Raw genomic sequence first — 27,314 nt, 5'->3', positions numbered from 1 at the left:
TACATTAATAACAGCTGCTTAAATCCAGCTAATTTCTTTGGGTATCTGATTTGCTTGTTTGTGACAATCATCATCCACATAAATTCTCTGTATTTTATTAGCATGTATTATTTCCACTAGAAACTTGCTTGTATGTTTGTATTTTGCCAAATAAAACTTTTGTTTAAAAAATAATGCTGGTTGTGGTTCTGTTCTGCTTAATAAATTGGTTTTAGTGAAAATGTGTAACAATCCTCTGTGTAACAGACCTCAGCAACGACTTTGACAATTATAATGTTAAACCCTTAAAAGAAATGGTTATGCATCTCTATAGCTCTCACGCTAAAATCCTGTCAATTTGGACTGCCATTCCACACAATAAGAATCACACATGCTCCAGCCACTGGACTCTTATTGTGATCTGTGCTAACTGGTCATTGTTACTTGAATTGTTTCTACCCACTGAGACAAAGTTTTAAACAGAACCATCTGAATACAATGCACGTATGTCATCAGCATCTGGTGGCCGAGTGCACTAAGTTGTAATACCCATCTCAATAATAGTTTTTTTTTTAATCTAACATTTACATCATGTTATTTGTGTGATGACTAAGAAAAATGTTAATATGTTTTCATGGAGAATGAAGATCACAAGGCTTATAATGTAACTGGCTTCATGTGGTCGGGGCAAATACTAAACAACAGCAAATGATATTAAAATGACTTGTCACATAATCTATGCATCATATATCCAGTAATAAGCTCACAACATTCCAAAGCTCAAGTATTTTTTATTATTATAATCTTTAATACAGTCTTAAAAAATTAGAGTAGCACACAATTGTGAAGCACATTCAAACAGGATCTAGCCTTTGAATTGAGGACCTGCCTCCCATTACATTAATTGGTGAAGAGTCCTGTCTTCAATTTAGAAGCCCAATTCCTTTTTAGGTTACCATGAGATTAAAGTTTTCTTCACCATAACTACAAACAACACAAGGTAAGTAACATAAAGGAATACTCCACCCAAAAATGATAGTTTCCTGACAAGTTAATTAAAGTCTGCCATTTGTTCTTAGGAATGTCTGACCTGCTGCTCTCACTTTGCTAGGTGAGGCCATGTCACTAGACAAAACAACAAATGTTTATATTGCTTGAACTAAACATGCTGCTTCTCTTGCCTATGCCTGTTTCAGATGCTGATATCAAATGACTAATTCCTACCTTTAAATCTAAACTCTTCAGGCTGTCATTCCTCAACTGCTGTTCTCTCTTGTCTAAACAATTCCTGTAATGATCTCATTACTTCGTCCAAAATTGATTTGCTTTGTCATGCAAAAATGTGACACTTTGATCCAGCTTGTCACATTCTTCATCTTGCCATTTTAGATGGCTAGAGCTTCCACAATGTGCCCAATAGAAGGGCTGTGGGAATGCAACGGTTAGAATCTTCATTTCATTGTTTATTTTCCTTTCTGAAGATTCAAGTTGACATGCTAGTACCGGTCTCTTTTTCGCAAGCTCATCTGTAAACAATTTGTTCACCTCTGTAGTCAGTAAATTCCTTCCTGTATTGTGCACCTGAAGGAACAATATTCTAATGTCCCAATAGCACCATAAACTGGCTAAGAATTAACAGGAGAAGATAAGATGAAATATAGCCACAGAAAATGAGTTTAAGACCCCTGGAGTAGAGCTTGCAGATTGCTCCTCTGCCTATGATGATTTTCTCAAGATACTTACACTTTTAAAAATATTGGTTCTTTAATGGCACTTTACTGGGTTGTGTGGTTCCTCGCAAAGCCACTGCTTGACAAAGATCCATTTCATTGTGGGAAGGGTTCTTTGAAAATATTTCTATTATGTGGATAAAACAAAAATCTTTAATATATACTAGGCTACCTAGTAGGATACTGACCGTTCAAGAAAACCTGAACTTGGCCTGTGTTTTTGTTTGCAGTCCTTTTTAAATTATGAAGTCACTGGTATTTCACAATCAACTTCTTATGGTTATTTACAGAACCTATCTAAATAAAAATTTATTTCCGGGATTGTCTTGTGGATGGTCCTTTTGGAAACCAAAAATGGCTCCCCTATGGCATCTTTCTGGAGAATCACTTGACACCTTTATTTTTAAGAGTGTGTGTTTTCATTCCACATCTCATAGTCAAATTAGGCTGCTTAATGGTTATAAATTGTCTTGTGCAGTGACTATGGGTACCTATGTGTGGTAGAACACTGTGACTGACTGACCGCTAATATAGGCTTGCTTCCTGCCTTGTGCCCAGTGTTGCCAGGATTGACACCGACCCTGCAAAAATAATTTAATTCAGCAGATTTGAAAATGGAAGGATTAATTAATTAAAGCCATAGCATCATGCCAGGTGTGAAAATGCCAACAGCTGAAAGATAACTTCTAAAAATAATCAGAATACACAAACAGCCTTCTGTACTGTTGGCTTTGGGCTTTCTTTTAGCTTTTTTAAGGAGAAGGTCTAGTGTACCTTAGGATGATGTATTATACAGTTCACTTCGATTATTTGAATTTATTATTTCATGAGCGTCGCAAAAACTCTCCTTCAGTTCTGTTAATACAAGATGTTTTGGAATTCTGTACAGTGGTTACTGTACTGCTGGTACAGTACGGTATTTTGCAGGATTTAGAAGAAACTTCACACATGATCATTTTAATCCGTACTTGAAAGTCATTCGATTCGCCAACAATTCCATTTTCACACCATTAATCGCTGTTCATGATTTTTAGCTCGATTTCATCGGCGGCTAACAGAAGACCTGGATGTTTTGGCAAGGCTGACTTTCGAGAGTAATGCGCTCCCTCTACTGGCCACTTTTACACGCCCACTTCAAAGAAAGTTGCCTCCTGTTAAAACGTATTTAATCCAAGAATGTGCGCTGGTTTACAGTTTATGGTTTAAAAGAATCAGGGACACGTCCTTGCAAAACCTGGTAAATTAGTTTCCACTCCACACCTTCCTGCTGCTCAATCCTGTTTTTATCCGAAATCACTTGCAAGGAAAACGCATTTAAATGAATTTCTCATCAATCAGTTTTGTAAATAACCTACTTTGAATTAGCATTAATCGTTTTGAAAGAAAAAAAAAAGTGCTTGGCGCTTCAAAAATTAAATCGCTATGTCTGTCGGACGCGAGCGTCCAGTGAATATACTGTAGAACAGAGCTGGGTGTAATTCTGCTCCTTATCCATTTCTACCCACTTTCTTAAGTCGATTAATGTAAATAAACAGACGAGGATGCGGAGCTCAGCTTACCTCTGGTATCGGGCACAAAGCAGGAGTATGCCAGTTCATCGCGCAAACCTTTGGTTAATTTGAAGTCAATAGTTAACCCAGGGCGTGTTTTTACTGTACGGGTTTAACCTGGGAATCTGGGACAAGTGAGTTACACATTTATTTAATTAAAATCATTCAAAACATTTATCATGGCACACCGTTGTACAATTAAATGGCGTTTATATTGCTAGTAAGCCTGATGACATTATCAAAAGCGACCTGGTTCCATCATTCGCCTCATAACGGTTTTACTGTTTTAATTGACAGATGAAAGATGAGTACGCTCGTCCACATTAACGTATAAGGGAGGATGTTTCAGTATATTCAGTTCCTGTGTACCATAAGTTTGTGCAACTTACACAACACTATGCTGTTCAAAACGTTTAAAGCCCATTTACACTGAGATTTTCTCGACATTTGAAACAGAAAAGGGACTAGATAAAAGTAAATGGCATCGATAGAAGGACTCACTTTTATATCCGAGGGACTTGAATTTTGCAGACACCGCAGCGCGTTTTGAGTCTTGTTTACGAAGCTACGAGTTGCCGTTTAGGACAAAAGACACGATTAACAGTGCGCGAGCGCCCACACACACAAGCGGGAGCGCGCGCGCACGTAGTAAAACAAATCACTGCACACTGGAACTTATACACTGATTCGAGCGAGAAATACATTAAATGAACGCAGTTTTGAACAATTTCAATGTTGTTTCAAGCCCGATGCAGATGGAATACGGTATGAGTACTGCCAACCCTGAATTTGAATTAAGCGGTGGTGGGTAATTGAACTAAAAGAGAACAAACTCGTTTTTAACTCGAATATTTAAGCGTTTACTAATCTTGTAAATGATGTATTTTAGTGGGTATTCTTCGTCACCTTAATTCGTGGAATCCATTTGTAACACGCGTTTACTATTCTTCTTTTCTTATTTCAAGAAACATTACATCTGCCGAGTTCTCAGAGACGACGTCTGAGCACATTGGCAGCAAGTTAAAGAAATAAGAAGAGCTAACTCACCGTCACTTCAGGGCGCCTAGACGCTGCTCCAAAAAAAAAAGAAGAAAGAAATCTACTGTCCACTCAAACTGTTTAACTTTCAGGTTATTTCTAAAGGGTCATTCCATTCAACTGAATTAATTTGAAGAGCATGACAAATTAGAATGCAATCAAATCCATCACCGCTTCAATATAGAGGACTAGAGCACGTCTCTATGAATGTGTGTTTGATGGTCTTGCGCCCTGTGCTTGCTAGGATAGACTCCAGCTTTCCTGCGACAATACTTAAGTTAAAGCGGATTGGGGGGATGAATGGATGGAACAAAGTACTGGATGTATAATTGATAATGATTTAGGTCTGCATTAAAATATCTTTTCGTGTTGTAGGGTATTGCATGGTGACCCTATCAATTCACGGTTGACCCAAGTTGATTTGTGTCTTGACGCGAGCCCGCTACTGGGAGAGGAAATAAACACCCTTGACCTTGGGACTAAAAAGGTGTGGTCACAAAAAGGATAAAAGCACTGGCGTCGCTTCGGGGTCGCGGACGGGGCGGCACTTTTTAATAAACTTTAGTACTAGACATTTAAGACTTTTTTTTTTTCAAAATTTTATTTTCTATGGCTTTGGTAGGCTAATGTGTGTCATCTAAAATTACATATTTTTAATGTTTAAAAACTCTTATAAATACATATGTTGCAAAGTTATATTTTTACAAATGCCAATCTTGACAAGTTCGGACCGAAAGGGACGAACCCTTCAGTTCCATTATTCTCTCAGCCTCAAGATGAAGCAAACAAAAGAGAGCAGTGCATGCTTTTTAAAAAAGAAAAAGGAGAGAGAATTGTTAAAAAAAAATGACGGAACATTACTGAAATACATCAATAATGAATAATTGACAATGTAATTACATTTTCGTCGTTTTCGTTATTTGTATGATACGTATTATGTATTATTCGGGGGGAGGGGGGGGACGGGCAAACTCAAAGACCACCCCGGACAACAAACACTCAAGCTACTGGATAACAGACACAGTAACACATAAAGCCTATAGGGCACAAGGCAGGAACGAACTCTGTACAGGGCGCGAGCCCATGACTGGATGAGCACACATACACTGATACATACCCCACACACTAGATCGCTAATTGATCTAACCTACATGTGTTTGGACTGTGGAAGGTAAATGGAGCACCTGGAGGAAACCCACTCAGATATGGGAAGAACATGCAACCTGCACGCAGAGAGGACCTGGGAAGCGAACCCTACCATACAGCTGCCACATAAATTAGTCTTTATGTAAATATTTTTTATAGCTGTAATTAATTTTCTGTTAGTTTAGGCATTAGTTTTGTACATTTACTCTCCTGCGTTTCAAAATTTATTTGTCATACTCGCTGTTAGAATAACAATAATAATAATATATTGCGTCTTTCCCATACTGGAAGCGTTTACATCAGCCACGTTTGCTTCCTGATGTCTGTCACTGATGCATTTGTTGTCAATGCTGTTTTCTTGCTCTTTATTGCACATTTTTGCTTTTGACTTGTAACAATACCGTTGCTCCTTTGAATCACTTTGCGACAGTGCCTGCTGTCACATAATAATGATTGACACTGAATAATTGATGGGAAGATTCAAGATAAATTGTTTTTTTTTCCTGTTTTGCCAAAAGAAAAAAACACCGTGCAATACGGGCAACTATGCATGAAAGAATTCAAGAGTTGATAAGAATTTCCTTGCTCTTGCATTTCAGGTTTTACTTTTTGCTTGGAAGTGACATCCTTCTTAAGCGCAATAAAATCTTCCAAATATAACTGACTGCAATGCATTTCTTTTATATTAGTTTGTGGTAGATGCGAATAGAGACTACACTTTGTAAACATTCTATATACAGGTAGTCTCCAATGAAGTTTTTTTTTCCTTTCCCCACTGACCATCTAATTTAGGTGATTATTGCTTTTCTTTGTTTCCACTTCCGTTTGTAAAGCATTTTGAAATTGCATTTGATGGTTTATCAGAATATAATAGAAATAACATGGCAGTTACGTATACTGTCTGAAAACAAATAAACAAACAAAAAAGCCTATTTAACATCCACTAAGATAAACGGAGACTACTGGAATAATAGCCTACAAATTGACCAAAAATGTTACAAAAAATATGTCAACCTTTTCGTTGATGTTTTAAATTGAACAATTGTGTTCTGTTTGATTGGTAACACGACTTTGACCTAGGCTGAGATATATGGTATTGAGTATGTGTGGGTGTTCCCTTCGATGGGCAGGCAGCCTGTCCAGGGTTGGTTCTGCCTGGCGCCTGATGTAGACCTGGATAGATTTCGGTACCATGCAAGCTCATAACTAATTTAATTTAGGAGAAGTATGGATAATATTAAATAAGGCTTCCTACGATTAGCTGTACCCTCTTGTGCCAATAAATACCCCAGTATCATCAGACAAGAGGAAATCATCCTTGAGCCGGAGATAAGTCCATCCTGTTGCGCCAATTCAAAATTCACGGTCACACCCAAACGACAAGCTAACTTTACCTCGGCCTCTCTCTTGTAATCGCTCACGCATAACTCAGCCTAGAGCGCAAGTATTTTGGATGTGGGAGGAAACCAAAGAATCCTGACCAGCCCCACGAAAACGTTCAAGTGCGCATGGAGAGTGTCCAGCTCGTCTGCTGAATCCAGGGGTCTTAAGCAATGCGGCAAAAATGTGTAAAACGAGTAAACACAATGACAATATTTATATGCGGCTTAATAGTGTTATGCTACCAATGTTTTGATGGATAATATATTTATTCTTAAAAATAATGGAGATAATATCTATTGAATGGCGCATAGTTGGATTGCATGCTATAAGATATAATGACTAATGTTCCATTTTATTTATTGTGTAAATCTGTATATACAAGCAATGCATACAAATATGACTTTACAAAAAAGGTAGTGACATCGTAAAATATAATCAAATGTGCATGTTAAAATTATGTGCTTGCGGCAAATGACACGTTTACTGATATGTTTTGCTGATACACGTGAATGCAAAAAATGCCGTCTTGACGTAGACTGTATTACCTACAGACATAGAGGTTGATAAAGCAAATGACATACTATAAGAGAATTACAAGAAATATGAAATTACGCTTTTGTTCCTTCTTTAAAGTGCTTTTCGATTTTCGTTTAATTTCTATTTAGCGTCAACATTAAGTCAACAGGAACAGGTCGGGAGGTCAGATCGATGACAGATTGAGACGATTTAATTTTTAGGCTCAAGTGTTTTTCCTTAACAACTGATTAAACGTAATATTAACCTTCATAACTATTAGGTTTATCCATAGTCATAGCTACATTTAATATATTTTGACACCTTGTTTAAAAACTCTCGAGTAGCTCTCGACTATCATTATGTTTGTTTTTTGTTGTTGTTATTATTAGTATTAGTAATGATAGCAATAGCAGTCCTATTTAAGATGAGGTGTTGAATGACCTAAACACTTAGAAAGCAGTGGCCATCACTCGCTTTAATCTGAACGTTGCACATAATGAAATGCTTGCGTGCCTGGTTGAACAGAAGTTACGTCTCCTAATGTAAACTCACTGAATGCGCAGCGCAGGAAGTAGCTTACAGGATTATCATTGCTCTCTGGTGACTTCTGCACTGTTTTTACACCTTCCTTCTAAATAAGGAAGCAGCTCGCTAGACATATGACCATGAGACCAATTTGGGTGCTGTCAAAAACCCCATCACATCCCATGATCACACAAAGCCATCCAATGAAACTGAATTCCCACCTCACTGGTGGAATGAAGGCGCACATCTGAACAACTCGAAGACTTGGCATTGCAGACCAGGGGCTTCACTTCTTGCTGGATTGCAGATTTACTTTTGGAGAGATGGCGAAACGCGAGTGACGTCACACAGGCGTGGATGGATGGATGGTGATCTGGGTACACGGCACGGGTGATAAGGCTACCCTCCGCGGCCGTCGGCGTTGTCAGTTCAGAGAGCCAAGGGGCTGCAAAACATGGTCAGCGCCACCTCCATCACAAGCTCCGTTGGTCACTCGCAATTCTCAACGCTGCTCACGGGCTTTAGTTTCATGTCCGACACTCTGATCTGCCTTCCAAAAATAAGCCACTGCCAACATGCTAAAGGAAGAAAAATAAGAAGGGCGGTATTTTTAGGGCCATTAATTTTGACCACGTGCCCAGAAGGTGAACCGGATGGCCATTGCGCAAAGGCCGCTCATCACTATGTCCTACGAGGCCAGCACTCACTGGACGCTGTATAGGATTGTACTTCTGGGGCTGCTACTCGGGATTGTGTCATCATATCCAATTCCAAGCAGGACTAATGGCACTTTGTTGGAGAGAAGATGGGAAACTCTGTTCTCCAGGTCCATTCTTGGGATCTCTGGGGAGAAATCAGACCTGAACTGGGAAAGTGACTATTTGCTGGGAATCAAGCGAGTCAGGAGGCTTTACTGCAATGTGGGCATCGGCTTTCACCTTCAGGTCCTCCCAGATGGAAGGATAAATGGTGTACACACTGAAAACCAGTACAGTGAGTTACACATCCAGCAATGTAATGTGATAAATGCCACTTAATATGATCAGTCAGTCACTAGTGTAATGAATTGAAAGTTTGCATATGTTTGACAGTACTTAATTGGATGCAGGCTGTCTTGGATGTTGGCTAAAGCAAAAGACAAATCTATTAAAAACTAGTATCAATCAGTGCTAAATATCTTTTGAGGCACAACCACGACATGAATGCTAGGACAAATTTAGATGCCAATTTATTTTTACACCGCCTCCTTCAGAGGCCTAGGAACAGGAGGCAATGCATGTCTAGATGCAAGTGAACTAGTGCTTCAGTCATTCTTTTGGGAAGACAAACTCACATATTTTAAAATGAAATTGAAAAAATGGAAGTCAATCTTCCTGTTTCAATATGTGTATTTTTCAAGAAATGCAACAGTAATATTTTTCATATATATATATATATAACAGTGATGCAAAAAAAGCCATTTAAATGTATTATTTGTAAATAATTGAAAACTGACTTTAATTTTCTGATTGTAGTTTTTGTCACAATGGCAGAATTTCTAACTGTGTGGTTATAGTGTGTACAGTACATGTGTGTATTTTTACTCATAACTATTTGTGTAAATACTGAGGTATACATTATAGGTATGTATATATATATATATATATATATATATATATATATATATATATACAGTATCTATACCATTACAGGCAGATTTTGATAGCTTTAAGAATAATATAAAAGCGAAGGTGAAAAATATAATGTAATGATATTGTTGCATAAATTCCATATATATTAATAACATTTACCATTATCTTCTAATTAGGTTTGTTGGAAATCTCAACAGTCGAACGAGGAGTGGTTAGCTTATATGGAGTGAAAAGTGATTTGTTTGTGGCAATGAATAGCAAAGGAAGATTGTATGGAACGGTAGGTTACCCATCTACTTTCACGCCCCACATCTAATGATAACCAATAGTTTTTAGCATGTATGATATCTCTGAAACAATACCAAGTAATGCAGAGAATTTTAATGCTGAGATTCTAATACGAAAGGGCATCATTGTTCTATCAGCAAGGTGGTGCAGCCAGTTCTCTCTGTCAGTATGTGGCTTCATTTCAGTTCTTATTGGAGAATAAATGTTCTTCATATGTTGATGTGAGCTCCTTTCCATTCAAAGAAATTAGTGACTCTGAATTGCCCTGGTGCATATTTATTTATGCGTGTCCTGCAGTGGACTAGGGTCATCTCTGTTGCCACATCCCCTTCCCAACTTCTAGATTGGATATGTGAGTATGAAAATGGATAGCTGAGGGGACATTTTACTTCATCTTATAGGTGTATAACACAGGTAAACTGAAAATATTCAGTTTAGGATTCCCATAGTCTGTTCTTTAATATTCTCAATTACTATCCAGTTTTTTTTTTCTTTTACCTATGTGCACAAAAATCTGAGAATTATTTTTATTGCAGCAGAGCAAGCACAGGTTATCTACTATGTGTGCTATTCAAACATTTATCCATCTTTTTACCAAACTCATTTTGTCCAGGTTTACAACGTTGGAAACTCAATTCCTTTCCTTACAGTTATGGGCTTAAGGAAGGGATCACTATGCAAAATAATGAATGTTTAAAAATGTTTCACAAAAGTGAAATTTGAAAAATACATATCTTCGATTTACTGTTCAGGGCACCTGACAAGCTATGCATCCTCCTGAAGAATATAGAATTAATGAAAGATCTGACTGTTTTTCATTTTACCCTTAGGGACCGACTGAAGCTTATAAAATGTATGGTACATGGCAAATGTATCAAGGTGTTATTTGAAAATTTGTTTATACCTGACCCTAACTTGTTCAGTAATGAATCCATATATGCCAGCTGTAGCTATTATAAATTTCAATTTACAAGTCATTAATAAACATTTTGTCAGGCTTACAGATTATAATTCCAATAATTATGGTTCTGTTAAATGAGAATTCATATATTGGTAACACTTTATAAAAATTGTCATTAGTAGGCTATTAACAAACATATAATGCTTAACAGATTATTAGTTCACACATGATCACAAGTTACAAATGCTTTTAAATGACAATTCATGTATCAGTAACACGTCATTGGAATTGCGGATTATTACTTAATGTACATTCAAAAGTTTTAAATGTCATTAACTTATAATACATATATTGGTAGCACCATAGAACAACTTCCATTGATAAGTGGTTTAAGTATTATACTCCATAATGCTTAAAAGATGATCATTTCATGCATATTTAAACATGTTGTTAAATGATACTGTATATATCAGTAACACTTTATAATATCTTCCATTAATAAGTAAATTACAAATATTATATAATGCTTCTTTACATCAGTAGGTCTTTTTGCAACACTGCATCTAAAGTATTCAGTCATTGTACAAGTTTGTAAAGGATATTTATTTAAAAAAAAAAAAGATTCCCCCATCCATGCATTTCTGGAATCCACCTTTTCTGTTAAAAGATGACAAGACTGTAGACTAGATTAACACACGCTCAACAAGTTAATTGCTCCAATATTTACATCTTTGGGATGTTGGCTGAAATGAGAATATACATGTTGACAGGTGAAAACGTACAAAATTGAAATGGACAGGTGATCCAGGACCTGTTAATTACAATGATTAAAGACTGTTCTATTATTGTACCCATCTCATATACATAAAGAAATTCTTTATATTGTTTAAGCTCTATTTTATTTTTTTATTATAAACTACTACAGTAAAACATACCATTCAATAATGGTGCAATATTTACGCTCAAGTTTAAACCTTAAGAGCTAAATCTGATGACAAAATGTCAGCCACTGAATAACTCAGAAACTCACAAATGCTACTCTTGAGCTGAGGTGGCGATTGTGCCGATACATTACACAGACAGGTGGCATAGACTTTTTGGTATTAGCAGAGATTTATTATCAAGAGAGAAAAAGAGAGGGAGAGAGACAGAAAGGCACCACCTGTTATGAAGTTACCCTTTGAGGCCTTTTAGAAAAAAAGGTGTCCCTCTCCTTTGGAGTAAAGCTTTTCATTTGGCCATTTTTTTTGCTGTCTTTCAGGCCATTTTTCAAGATGAGTGCAAATTCAAAGAAACCTTGTTACCAAACAACTACAATGCCTATGAATCTTCAGTGTACAGCGGCTCATATATCGCATTAAGTAAACATGGAAGAGTGAAAAAAGGAAGTAAAGCCTCACCTTCAATGACAGTGACACATTTTCTTCCAAGAATATAAGGAAAACATCCATTGATTACCTACTAATTTGCACATGTGAATATTCTCCCAGGTAAAAGAAAATCACTTCATCATATGTATATTTGGTTTGATCTATTTGTATGAGGTCTCTTATCTATGCCACTTGCTGCTTATTGTTTAAAAAGGACCGAATGGTCTATTCTCATATGGGTGCTTGCCATGACTGCTAAAGAAATTTTACCCTGCCATAAAGGATGACAAATATCTTTAGCTTTTAGACGTGCAATGGATATTTTTTATTACCTCAAATGGCAGCCTTCTGCCTGACAAGGATACATGAAGACAGACTCAGTGGAATTCAGTGCCTTTTAAAACCCTTGGAGGATGGTATGGTATTCAGAAATTTCCCAGTGCTATCATGAAGAATGCCACTTCATTTCTGTTTCACCAAACTTATACTGACAAGGCCTTTGGACTCTTATTTCATAGCACTTTGGAATCTGATTAAACAGACCGCACTTACAAATCAAATTTTTGGTTGCCATGTAATTAAACAGCAATTTTTAATTCAGGGTTTGATACTATGGGTGCATCAAAACATTTTATGCCAGGAATAAAGAAAAATTGCTGCAAACAAGATGAGAACAATGTGTCCTTAAATACATAATGTATGGTTACATGCAAAGGCTGCTCTGTGTTACATTCAGAATAGTTTTTCTTTTGATAGAAAACAAAAAAACTCCTTTTTATTTAGGAAAGACTTATGGCACACCATATGCACATCTCATTGTTTATATAACCCTGCAAGAATGCTAGTCATGCTTGGTGTAGGTTCCTTCCAAAATATCTGAGAAGACTCCTATTTCGGATGTCATTATAAATGTCGGTCAATGGAAGCCTTTAAATTCTTGTAGTTATGGGTCCTCTCCCATTTAAACCATTTTTAGTCCAAGGTCAGGACTGTGTCCAAGCTATGCACGTTCTTTTGCTTTAAGGGTTAGCACAGTCAGGTTTGGTCATAACTAACAAAAGAGAAGTAAACATATAAGGAAAGCTGGATAGAATTGGAAACATGTATACGGTATAGTGAAGAAGAGTGTAATGATAATGTGGCACATCTTTGTTATCTGTTACATTTTTCTGACTTTTTAAAGAATATATTGAAGTGATTTTTTAATCTATAAAGATATGGCGATTAGGTTAACTGGTGACGCTAAGTTGGGCAGATTTGTGAGGATATGTGTGTAGGCGTCTCTGATAGACTCGCACCCCATCCAGGGTTGACACTTACTTGTGTCTTCTGCTGCCAGGATAGACTATAGCTCCCTCAACATTACAAGACTACTTAAGAAAATAAATGAGTACAGCACTTCATTTTAAGTTTGATGACATCCATTATCCTTGGCACTTACATTCCCTCAAATGAGTCTGTTAAAGAACAGGTTTAATTTAAGGGAAACAGGATTTGAAAATAAAGTGCATCTTTTGTTGTTTAACCCTTATTTTATATATTGGTTATTTTGAGAATGCATTCTGCAAATAAATCCTAAGAGGGAACCTTAGGTATTCTGTTCATTACTGGTCCCATCATAATATCATGGTTGATTCAGCCTTGTTCCATGGGAAAGGGGCAGGGGATTTTAGTGGGAGCAGTGGGCTGGAGCCTACCCCAGAAGCAGCAGGAACAAGACAGTACAAACCCTGGACAGGCTGCCAATCCATTGCATGGCATGTTCACTGACACATACACATGGGGCCAATTTAGAAACACTGATCAAACCAATATACACATCTTTGGGATATAGGAGGAAAACCAGAGTGTCCAGGTAGACACTCTACAAGGAAGGTGAATTGGCTTGGGACTGGAAACCCAGGGCGCTATATCCATGAAACAGCACTTTGTAACCACTGTGCTACCTTACACTAGTGGTTGTATAAATATGTTGGATTTTCATAGCAGGAGAAAGGGAGAGAGAAAGTGAGAGTGGGGAGAAAATGGCAGAATGAATTAAAAAAAAAATCCATAAACAAAAATGAAATTTTAGAGAACTGCTGCTGCTGCCTAATCATTGTGCAAAGGCTCAATTTAAATAAAAAAGCAATTTCCCTAAAGTTTACACATTTATTGCTTTTGTAGATATACTGTGAGAACAAGGAAAGGCACTGAAAGGTTAATTTGACACCCCAAATCCATTGAGACCTAGTGGGAGCTGCGAGGTATCACTTAACAGTAAGATGTAAATAACTGTATGGTAATTTGGAAAGTAGAACCGTTTGAAAAACATCTTCTGTGTGCAGCTTTTACATAACCTCACATAAAAGAAATTCAAAAAAATGACCATAAAAAGCGTTTTTCGGGGGCATTGTTGCCACTTTTTGTAAGACGGTGCATAGAAGAGAGGGTAAAGAACAATAAGCAGATAGAGGAAATGCACAGAGAATTAGAAAAACCTGTCTTGCGCAGAACTGCAACTTTGTTTCTTTTTTAAATTGGATGAAGTGACCTTGATAGACACCAGGGTGGCATGTGAAAGTCTATTTGGAGAAGCGTGGACTTATCAGATGTTGCATTATAAACCATATGGTAAATAGATAAGGTTTTCAGTTTTTATTATAAAGTAATGGCGGTAATGAATTGAACACAAAAAAACACATATTGAAACAATTTAATACAATATTTTTCAAATAAATGTTTTCTTGAAACTCTATGAATTTATAAATATTTATATTGGCATATATTTAGTAGGTAACATTAATGCCGGCACACAATTTAATAGCATGCTCCAATTTCTCCTAAATCAGTTACATTAGAGTAGAGGGGTCCATTCCTGATGTTATTTTATTTTTTTGTACTTTGATAACATGTAGACAGGATACTATAACTGAATCTGTGTATCTACAAATGAGAGCAGCCTTTGTATACCTCATCTGTGTTTTCTATTCCTATGTGAGGAATGTGTGCTACTTTTAATTTCCTTCTGTCTCTTTTATTTTCTTAAGATATACCTCATCTACTGATTCACTTTTTGATTTATAATTGTGATTGTAAATTTATTGGAAACACAATTGTCCAGGTTATTCATTTCTTGAAAAAAAAAATGTTTTCCTTATATTTTTATACGTATGTGCTGTGCACAGCAGTCTGATGTATTACTAACATAATTAAAAATGACCCTTTTTGTAAAAACATGTCTTTTTTTTGGATTTCTGCTTTTAAAGAATCAATTTTCTTTCTTTTCAGTTTACGATGAGATTTTAATTAATTATCAATAAAGCTTTACATGAAGGAGGATGGTCCTCTTTAATGTCTGATTGACAAACAATTATTTATCACAAACTTACTTTATGTGTCTTATTCAAATGCACAGTCCTGTTCTAGCTGCATATTAAAGGAAACAGTTACCTTTTGTTTAATCAATAAAAATAACCCTGAAGACATACACAATTTTACTTTATACTTTCAGTTGATTTTGCTAAGAAAACTGCAAAAGCTTTCATAAAAATATGAAATATAAACAAACATAAACTATTTGCTCCACCCTGAGGTCTTGGTAGGGTTGCACCAGCTCAGGGGAGGCCAGCTACCTGAATAAAGTGAGCAGGAAGGCCCCGGAGTTACCAGAGGCAGTGCCAGAAAGAAGATGATGGCAAAATTAAGAGAGCATTCAGTCTAGTGTTATACATTACCTCCATGACATGTTTTAGTGAAGTACCTTAAGCCACTGGCTCAGTCCAACACGGTGAGCTAAGCTAAGTTCTTTTTTACTTCATAGTGAAAAATGTTTTACAATATAGATACTCCCTCCATCATGGTCATATTTATCTCAGATAGTCATAATCAAGACAGTGGCATATGGAGAATATTTCATAATGTTACGAGGCTATGCCTTAATCCAAGCCAATTTACAATATTTGAGATACAATTGGTTTTCATGTTGGTACACATATAGCTGAAGTGGTAACATGGTGTCAGTAGTGGGATTTGAACTCACAACCTCCGGGTCTGCGCTACACTATTATAATTATATACTTCTGAATCTTACACTTATGGAATTATTTTTGGCTTTTTTTTACTGTTTTGCATTGTCTTTGTGTGCAGTTGTTTCTGAAATAAGTAAAATTCCTTTTGGGAATCAATACATCAGCATCTATTTTTAAAAAGCACTTTTTCTATGGATTGAACATATAGTGGTCAGAGTCATTTTGATTTAAGGAAGTGACTTTTGTGTAGAATTCCCATGATTACCACATTTCATCAATTGGCAAACAGTGCAATAGGCCCGTGCGTTCCTTAGAGCTAATTTTGAAAAGAAGAGCTTAATTGAGTTGATTCAATTTCAGATGATCTACTGCAATCAAATGTTTTCGAGTATTGAATGGATTTTGGAGTATGTCACGGGTGTCAAACGTGGGTCCACAATGGCAACAGATTCTCATTCCAGTCAGTTTCATAAATACAAGCAAATTGTTGCTGCTAATGGAATATACCTTTGTGCTATAATTTAACAGTCCTCTGTTAAGAATCAAAACCATAAACTGCATTTTCACTCCTAAACTGCAATGTTCAAAGAATCTTATTTTTAATCTGATCTTAATAATAATCTACATGTAAGAATGGAGACAATAGCTGACTAACTAACTAACCTTTTCCCTTGAGAAGCTTTAGTATTAGTTTGAATTATTAACAACATACATACGACAGAATTCAGTGAACGAAACGACAATATAAATTAAGTGCTTAAACTAAACATTTTATTCAACGGCCCATTTACTCAACAAACAATAATGCAAAAATGAAAGACAGTGTAATACAAATTAGTCGGAAAAGCAAAAGTGACTAAAGTGCTTGCACTGACTGAAGTTCAGTGATTTCTATAAGTAGTGTAAATTGAGGGCTCTCGTATCATGGAAATCTGTTTAATTTTTTCTGTATCATGTAAATTTTATTTTCTTTAATTTCAAATAATGTAATTATTTTCCCACTACACGACAACAAATGTGTAGGATTGTTCCAGCTGAACAAAATAAAATTGCAAGCAAGTAGCGTAATCTTAGTGTGCCCTGATACTGCACCTTATGATCCTGTAATGAGAAAACCATGTTTAGAAAAATGAGCTAAAATCGTTATGACCTTCTACATATTGTGGTCAAGTCCATGGTTTAATTTTGGCATTTGCATTGAAAAGGAATCTATTTCACTGTAACATTTTTCTCTTGAAAAAAAATGTGTTAGGTTAAATAAAAGCATACTGTATTGTTGACTTTCCTACATTTCCATGGAAAACCTTTCATTTCCACAGGACCGCCTGCATGTTTCACAACATTATTCTAAATATGGGACAGACAATGTATTTAAATAGCTACTCCCGGGGCTAAATTAAAGTTCATGTGCTGATTATGTTTTCCATGCATTAAAAATAACCAAAGAAAGTGATGTTCCCATGGAGAAAGTATATTTACATCGTATCAGTGAGACAAAAGAGTAGGTGTATAAGACATAAAGATCACTTGTTAGGAGAAAATCTGGAAGAGCCCTGGTCGGAAAGCGTAGACCTCAACCTCCTTCTTGCTTTAACTAAATAATGCTGAATAGCAGATCCCTCTGGATATAGAAAGTTCATTTATCAGTTTTCTTTAATTTCATTTTCTTGGAACTTTTTTTTTAACAAACTGTGGGCCAGGTGCTTGTTCTTGTTGTTCTATTTCAAAAGCAATCATAAGTAAATGAAAAATCCATCACCTACTCAGTTTCCTGAAATTTTTTTGTATTATTGGTTTGTGGAGTAAAGAAGCAGTATCTCTGTTGGAAATTACTATATAAAATTCAGGAAGAAAAATCTTTTGTAGAAGACAAGGTCCATTAGAAGTTATAATCAAAAAACAGCTCTGCAGCACAATCTTTAAATAAATACATGAAGTCCTTATCTTTAAAGCACCTTTCACACAGAACACCACAACAAGTCACTTTATGACACACACAAGAAAATAATGAAATGAAGCAATTGTCTGTTTTACTGGTTCAGGTTTCAGTGAGCTAAAGAGAAGTAACCTTGCAAGGTATAAGTTGGGGAATCAGCTCAGAATCTATTGGCAGCTCCTTGCCGATTACACAAGCATGTCCAAGCTAACTCTTAGAAAAATCAATGAAACCAACAATTATCCAGACAGCCCATTTTTGGACTATGAGAGAAAAGCCCTTAGTGGAAACTCACACGAACACCAGGAGAACATGCAGGCGCCATACTCATGACACTCCATCAAGGAATTACAACTGAGTTCAAATCGCATGAGACATCAGTGAAAAGTACTGTGCCACTGTATAACCACAAATGGCATTTTACAAATCAAAATTATTACAATGCAATGTTAGGTTAGACTTCTAAGGTCTGGGCTAAAAATGGTTTGAATTTTACTCCTTATTTCTTTAATTATTTAGGTCTCCAACTTTGCAACAGTATCAAAAGGAAATTTTTCTCAATCACAACATTAACATTCACAAACCATCTTTGTGCAATTGAGAGTGTCAAGCGGCAGAGCCTATCCTGGCAGCATCAAGTGCAAAGCACAAATCAATTGTAGAGGCGGAGAACATCCATCACAGGGTTCACACACGTACACTCGCGGAGTGAAATTAGAATCACCAATTTAACTAACACACTTGTAGGAGGAAAACTGTAGCATTCAGAGATTTTAAAAAAAACGACACACACACATGGAGAACAGGTAAACTCCATATTGATAGCTGTTGATCTGGCACTAGAATATTGTTAATAAAGTAAATGTACATTTTTATGTCCAAAATTATTTGTGAGGTGGTAATGCTAATCTCTCTGTTGCCATGCCATTTGTGGTACAATATGTCATGGATACATTTATAAGGATGTAATGAATGGTTTGCTGCAATGAATGGGAAGATGAAGAAAGCCAAAAAGTGACCATTACATCTAATCCAGCCAAAAATGCATTTTACTTTTCCCTAAAAGCCCAACAGTGCAGAGATAAGCCATATTCTAATGTTTCTCCTCTTTAATCATTCCTTCTTTCATAAACATAATGTTGCTTCAACATTTTGCCATCAAAGGAGGACTAAATATTTATATTTTAGCCTGAGTTGCATTTAAAGAGTGGAAATATTATTTTAAATAAGGTGATAAGCAAAGTTTTAATATACTTTTTAGTAAGAAAGAACCTTCAGAGGTTTCAAGATAATAGGTCAAAATATTTTAATCCACCCAACTAACTGTCCTCTGTAACAGCTTTAAAAATAGCTTATTTGGGCTTGAAACTACGTAATCCGTCGACCATAGTTGCTATAGTGGGCTCATGGATGGCACTTTGATATTTTAAGTAAAGTAGGTTTAACTTAACTTAACAAGATAGATAGATAGATAGATAGATAGATAGATAGATAGATAGATAGATAGATAGATAGATAGATAGATAGATAGATAGATAGATAGATAGATAGATAGATAGATAGATAGATAATACTTAATGATAACTTTACAGGTTTTGCAGCTATTTTAGACCATTCTTTCGTTTTTTATCATTGCCAGATTTCTAGACCAAAGCCTTTGAAATCCATCCATGTCTTCATTTTCTAACCTGCTGATCTAGTTCAGGTTCTCAGAATATCACTGGGTGTGAGGAGGAAACCAAACCCAAATCGAATGTCCTTTTATCACATGGGACACATATATACGCCTTGTTTACAGTCCCCAAGCAGCCTAAAGTAGGGTTTAATATCTCAACATTAGATACTAATACAAAAAGCAAAGACATTTCTTTATATATTAATCTCTCCATCCATATTCCAACCTTCATATCAGTTCATGCTTGCAAGATTTCAATGTCTATCATGGCAACATCAAGCACATTGGATGAGGTGTAAGTTCATCAAAGGGTACCCTCAAAAAAATGTGCACACCTTCTCATACGGGACCAGTTTATAGTTAATAATTAAACTAAACAACACAACTTGAAGGCCACCTACACAATTCAATTAAGGACAGCCATCTTCTGTTCTTCTTCTTTCTCTGTCATTAGCACTAAAACTTAATCAATTCTTGTGTAGTTTCAAGTTATCAGTTAACATCATATGCATGCTTTTGGAATGTCAGAGCAAGACCCAAGCAGATTTACTGTAGCTGGGGTGTCAACATTTTTATTTTATTGAGGGATAAAAGTAACACTTTGTATACCCAAAATGGGCAAAAATTTTGCAACAAACAAATGCCTTCTACTCAATTACATCTCTACTCATCACAATCACATCTTCTGTCTCACATTTTCTCTCTTTAGTAGCTTTTCTTTTCTTGGACATTGCAGCTGGTTAGGAAACCTACCAGCAGCCACAGGACTGAAATCAGCATTGAGTGAAATAAATTATGTCAGTCCACTAGGTCAAGTGAGAGCGGCAGCCTGGACACAATTTGTAGCTAAAGTACATCCATTTAACACCAGCATTATTTTTGTGCCACAATCAGGTGTTACCTGACCATGTTAAACAAATGAGTGAAAATGCGCCGGGAAAAGATTACACAGACCACATTCAGGGATAGTCAGAAATGAATAGAGATAAGAAGAGTGGGAATGTAAATGCGTTTTCTATCCACATACAACATTCGACTGAGCAGAGAAGACAAAAGAATCATGTGGGGTGGCACTAGCAGTTAGGTAAGCCGTGGAAGGGTCTACTTCATGAGATTATCATGTATTTGGTGAAATACTACGACATTAAAGTTCTTTATGGCATTGTGGCATGTCATCTTCTTTTCACTTTTTCTTGTTGAGTCCTTACGATCAGCCACTTTCCATTATAACATCAGGTTTGTAGCTGAGGTGCACTGTTCTGTACAGAAAAACACGATTGGACACTGGAGATGCATTTTAATCCCATTCGAAAATGTAATTGAGCAAAATTATACATATATATATAGTGTATATATATATATATGTTACATAGTTTACTGTCAAATAATGCAAAGAGTACGCGACACGTGTTTCGCCCTTGGGCTGAGGCATACACACTCCACTGCTCCCCTCGCAGGGATTGAACCTCGGACGTCAGCAGCGAAGCCCCTTTATGTTGCGCCACAGCATGTGGTTAGTTTATTTGACAGCCTGGAGATCGGAGTAATTACATTCATAGCATTCGTAGTCGTTAACACAATCTGATTGTATGGGTGGTTACCTACCAGGTAACGTATGTAATTGGTCTGCAAGTCGGCAAATATCTGCCATGCCCTCTTAGTTGTGAGAAGCAAATCATAGAATGTTACAAAGCTTTACTGTCAAATAATGCAAAGAGTACGCGACACATGTTTCAAATAAACGAACCACACGCCGTGGAGCAACATAAAGGGGCTTCGCCTCTGACGCTGACATCCGAGGTTCAATCCCCACAAGGGGATGCAGTGGAGTGTGTATGCCTGATGAGCCCAAATAAGGGCGAAACACATGACACATATACAACAGTAATTACATTGCCCTATGGTTTCATCCCACCTGAATTCTTAATTAAAATATTTAGAATTTAAAAAGTGCTCTGTCCAGATCATTTTATCCATGAGGGGAACAAGTCTATTCAGGTATGTGCTGCTGATATAGTAACTTAAATCCTAGATCTAAAATGCCTGAATCTAAAAATGCGCAGGAAGACAACCCAGTCTCTTGTATTGCAATGTCTATGCCTATAGCATACAGACACTAACCCTAGATCGGACGTCACTCCATCATTAATGGAAGGTTCATTGCTTTGTTCTCCCCCAAATGATTTAGCCCCAGCTGACAGGCCAACAGGCAGAAATAACATGGAGAGGGGGATCTTTGAATGCAAGTGCCATTGATGATCTTTCAAATCATGCATGTCCATAATTCATGATAATTAATGAACTTGCTCGATCCAATTTTACCATCACATTGAGCTGGAGTCTATCCTATCAGCATCAGCTGCAAGGCCAGAACTAGATTTTGCCAATCCACTACAGGGCATACTAACTCACAATATGGAGTCATCAATCAAATTAGCTTGCCTATATTCTGAGTGAAGATGTAACGTTAAGGACCAATACAAATGAAAGTATAAACATATGAAGAGAAAGTGCAAACTTTACATAGGTAGTGACTAATTTAGGATTTTAATCCATCCACTGCAAAGTAGTGGAGAAGTAAAAGGCATTTAGCAGTATCAATAAATCTGTCTGCACATCCATGAGAGATACATTTTGTGTACAGTTAACCAATGGTTTGCCATTGTATAATTAAAGATTAAAGACCAGTAAGGAAGGAAATAGCATCAATTCATATTAATCTTCACATCTGCCATATAATCCTAGCATATATTGTAGAGAATAACATAATTTGCCTATAGCATTCTGTTTCTGAGCAAGGAAACTGCTTTAGCAGCACATATAGTGCAAGCTGCGAAACAAGACATGCTTTCAATATTTTATTCTTGCTATTTTTCAAGTTTTGTCCCTGAGTTTTTAAGTGACCTTTTCACAACATAAAGAGTATGAACATTATGGTATTTATAATTGAATCATGAAATAACACTAAAAAATTATTTGCTTCTCATACTCAAAGCACCTAGTTACAGTGTCAAAGTGGGAGGACCAAGTGATCCCCAGCCATTATTTTTGCTGTTGATTGTTATGTCACATGTGACAAAACTGATGTATCTGTGCCTGATATAGAATAAAGAAGAATAACAATAGTAAGAGGCAAAGATATGTCTCTTGGTGCTGAGCAAGTACCTGAAACTACTATGAAACTCTACAATTTATTTTTATCCTTATTCTTCATCCCCCTTCACACATATCATTTTGAAAGTAGCCTTGATTTTTTTAAACTTTGTCTACATTATCATTTGCCAAACATATAGCATGCTTTGAATGGCTTTACTATAAATGAGTAATTGAACAGTACAAGAGCCAGACAGAAACATTATTTCACTGTTGAGGTTAATTTGATTAAACTAGAATCATTATTGAACGAGGAACCAATAGCAAGGAATTTTGATCAAATAAAGGTTTATATTAATACTGCACTGTTACTTCATCATAAATACATTTTTTACCACAAAGTGCCTTGTACCTGTGTCATGAATGTACATTAAAAGACACAACACATTATAGGTTTATAGGGTCACATATTTAGAGTACAGCTTAAGTTCAAACGTGCTAATCAACATGGAACATGTAGCCGTGATTAGTAACTATGAGTAACTTACCTCAAAACATTGTGGCTTCATTATCTGAAATGGTGACAGTACCTCATTTACATTGTCATCTGCAATGTTGATACCCATCAGAATGAATCCATATGTAGAGAAGGTGCTTGCTTGCAGGAATGAATACTGGACATAAGCAGATGAAAAAATCATTCAGGAACAGTGGGCTGGCATTTCAGTTGCTGCTTCAGCAAGGATGGTATTTTAAATGCTAAATGAGGCATACTTCACATAAACAATAGACGGTGTTGTTTTTCAAGGACAATTCTAAAAACCTCATTTCCCTGTTAACAAAGTTTTCTTGATTTAGCATTTCACCAAGTCATTTTTATTTTTGTTATGCTTACCACGACACTACTTTAGTTTTCATATGGGTGCCGCCATTTTGTGGCCTAGATGTGACAGTCAATCACTAGGTGAGTGGCCTTGGAGTTAGGCAACGATACTTCGTCCATGCAATGGAATAAAATTCAACACCTAACTTGACTGTGATATGTAAGATTGTGGACATTGTTAAAGAAACATTTGCTTTATGACTAATTTATTTTAAAATCTCAGATTTTGATCAATGGCTTCATTTTGACTTAGATTTTTGATTAGTGTTTGGTCTTGTTGCTATAGAATTCTGACTTCCTGGTTTTGACCCTTGCTTTCTTTATCACTCCATTCATTTCCTGGTCCATTCAAAATATCAGAATCAGACTCGTGCAGCCTACCAAATGCAGTCACTCTGGCAGAACAAAAAAAAAGAGCTCTACCTGTAGAATAAATATTGAAATTTGATAATTAAGTAAGATTATGTAACAAACATAAGATGACAGTGAATATAGTTTTACATTTAGAGAAATAATTTGCAGAAGACATAGTCAAGTTCAAAATTGTTAGATGAACAAAAATAGATAACATTTATACAAGATTTACAACTCCAAGTAGTTATAAAGTGGTGTTTATGTAGATGATCTGCACCTTTTAAGATTATTCTGGAACTAAAGGTTTTCAGAGAACATCTGTGGCACTTTACGAAGTATGTGACAGTTTTTTTGTCTCTTATGATTTTGGCTTCTGCATTAGTGGAATTCACAAAAATACTCCAAAATAAATGAAATTCTAATTATTTAAATATACATTTATTTTAACAATTATTAAATTAATCACCACCATTAATGTGGTTAACAGAGAATGTTTCAAGACCTAAGGAGGATTCTAAAAAAAATTGATCAAAATAAACTAAAGACCCAAAATAAGAACTAACCACAAAAAACAAATGAAGAACAAAGGAAAATGAGCAAAGAGACAATAATCACTTAAACAAACTAGGAAATTAAGTTACAAAATGAACCAACAGAAAAAATAATGAAACATCAAGGAATTTTCAAGTAACAAAACTAAACTCAAAAAACAAGTAAAAAAATGCCAAAAAGCATAGAATCATCAATACAAAAACTTTCACATAAGATGAAATCTATTAAAACTAAAGGTTGTGTTTTCAAAATATAATAACCCTTTAATTATTACGTTTCTTCAAGGAGATTAGTACCTCAGAAACAAAGCTCAAGTTTTTAAAACAAGAAATTGAAGGTTTTGATGCGAGAAATGCAAGATGCAAAATAAGAGCCAAAAGCTATGAAAAGGACACATACGTGTAGGTAATGTCACAGCAGAGAACCACTGTAAACTGAAATTGTTCATTCTTCTTCTTCTTCATCTGTAGCTATTCACATTTTTATATGTTTTTTTTTACTAGATTTCTCCAGTAGAAGTATTTGCGTGATTTTTACTGCCAGATGACTTTCCTGATGCAAAACCATCTCATATATCCTCTTCAACAGAAAGTTTGATATTTTTTCGAGTCAAACTTTTTTTGCCATAATCATGAAATTGTGATGTAAAGTGAATTTTTTTTTTATTATAGAAAATTCCAAAAAGTATACGGTACTGGGGTCCAAATGTAAAAGCAAAGGCCTTAAAACAAGAAGATGTCCACTTTGGAGAGAAAATATGCCTTATGTTTTTCTGAAGCAAGCTTGTGACAAAAAGTAATAAATTACTTGTTTATTAGTTACTGAAAGTAAAACATTTTTTCACAGATTCTTGGTACTATTTTCTAGAGGGAAGGACACTTCAGCTACAGTATTTGCTTGTCTGCTTGCAGCGGCCATTGTGGAAGAAGTTTTGACATTTCCAATTGGTGCAATCCTAATGCTTGCACATATACTAATTATGTCATGTCATTTTCTAACCTGCTAAATTCAGACCAGGGTCACTGGGGTTTGGCGCCTATCCTAGAAAGTACAGGGCACAAGTTAAGAACAAACTCTGGATAGGGTGCCAGTTCATCACATGGTGAACACACACACACCAATTTGGCATCGGTAGTTCACCTAACATGTGTGTCTTTGGACAGTGGGAGGAAACCTACATAGACAAGGGGAGAACATGCAAATTCCACACAGGGGAGGACCCGTGAAGTGAAACTTGGTCTCCTTATACTGCTAGGCAGCAGCACTACCACCGCGCCACCCATATATACTAATTAAACAGAAGCGTATTCCTGCCACTTAAAAAAACAAAATTATTGAGTAATTTCTCAAAAATATTGTCTGCTGCCACAGGTATTATTAAGCATGCACATGCTTTATATTCTAGTGACAGCTCGTGAGTAAGAAATTGAGCATGTGTGAAGCATACAATCAAGTGGCAAGAATACTTGTAATTGGCATAAATTTAGTTTTAATCAGGTTAACGTTTTATAATTTTAGTCCAGTTGTGTTAACATAGGCAGAAAGGTAGTGCAGATTTGTCATTCCTGCCTCACAGCAGCAGGGCTTTGCATTAAATTTACACATTTTCCCTGCATGTATTCATGGATTCATTGCTATCAGTCAGTGTGTTTAAATGTGAAAGATTACCTGTTTTAATATGGAACACCATGAAATGTGTCGATAATACTTGTTAAAAACCAAAAAGGCTTAGTCCTACAGGTGCTACGAAGTAAATTACATCTATCTCCTTTTCTCTATGTATACAGTTTGTTATGTATGTAAGTGTAAAAATGGTGAGTGATTATGTGATTTTTTTAATGATTTTTAGTCTAGTTGTCTACAGAACAGAGACAGCAATTCACATCTGGGTATCAACATTCAATGATGTCACTAACAGTGCCTGGTGATGATTTTTTGATGTGAAAAGTATTCACTGGAAGAAACCGTGACCCTGGGCCTGAAAGGTTGCTGCACAGGAAGTAGTGAGATGCAGTGCACAGCCAGTCCACTTTTTAAAATGGCAGAATTTCATAAAAAAAATTGCTGCTTTTGCATTTTTTATTTTCTTAAAACATCATGAATCTGCTGTTTTGCAATATTTACAGAATCTCAAGAAGTGGATCAATACTCAATAGCATTCTTTACTTGAAAAACTGACATACTTGGTACATTTAAGGCTTTTATCTTCATGTATGGAGACCAGTGTCCTTTACCTCCATTTTAAAAATGCAGGATCAGGTTAAGAATTTCTAAAAAAAATTATAAAAAAGCTTTACTTCAGAACACGTTTGCTATAGTAAGTTAATATATAATATGAATTTGAAGAAATAACTCTGGAGAAGCTGGAAAAAAAAAGTATCCTTTAAGGGGCTACAGCATCTGAGAGTCCTTATTTGAGACGAGACCCCACACCTGCAGAATCAGAACATAACTGAGATTAAGGGAGCAGAGAAAAAAAGACACAAAACAAAATTAAGTTGGGGCAAAACACAAATGCAATCCTAATAAAATCCTGGAACATCTAAAGACCAAGAAATGAAGTAATAGCTCACTGCTGAAAAAGACATTATGCTTTAGTATGGTGCATCACCATGGAGGAAGGTGGTGTTCAGTTACATAGAAAATCTGATCATAAGCTTAATATCTAGTAGATTAACTCGAGCAAAAAAAGGTACTCGCAAAGAAACCAGTCAAACTTGTCGCATTTTAATGTGTGGCTTCTGTAAGCAAGTA

The 27,314-nt window shown here is 36.0% G+C and overlaps 2 protein-coding genes across 2 annotated transcripts in view; one reads left to right on the top strand and one right to left on the bottom strand.

The window, feature by feature from the left end:
• The first annotated feature begins 7,792 nt into the window (after window positions 1-7,792).
• On the top strand, window positions 7,793-13,223 carry fgf6a (fibroblast growth factor 6a). The gene is made up of 3 exons (XM_028794425.2): window positions 7,793-8,860; window positions 9,675-9,778; window positions 11,949-13,223. Exons 1-3 carry the CDS (start codon window positions 8,521-8,523, stop codon window positions 12,123-12,125), a joined length of 621 nt encoding a protein of 206 aa, XP_028650258.1. The 5' UTR covers window positions 7,793-8,520; the 3' UTR covers window positions 12,126-13,223.
• A 13,609-nt stretch (window positions 13,224-26,832) lies between these two features.
• The window catches only part of nedd1 (NEDD1 gamma-tubulin ring complex targeting factor), a 753,979-nt gene continuing 753,497 nt past the window's right edge, over window positions 26,833-27,314 (bottom strand). Inside the window, exon 16 of the transcript XR_007934374.1 lies at window positions 26,833-26,851. The gene's annotated coding sequence lies outside the window, so the exon portion shown is untranslated. The remainder of the gene's footprint in view (window positions 26,852-27,314) is intronic.

This window comes from Erpetoichthys calabaricus, chromosome 1 (assembly GCF_900747795.2).
Source record: "Erpetoichthys calabaricus chromosome 1, fErpCal1.3, whole genome shotgun sequence".
Classification (NCBI taxonomy): Eukaryota; Metazoa; Chordata; class Cladistia; order Polypteriformes; family Polypteridae; genus Erpetoichthys; species Erpetoichthys calabaricus.
Note: the sequence above shows the minus strand (reverse complement) of the source record. Positions and strands in the feature narration are given on the sequence as shown.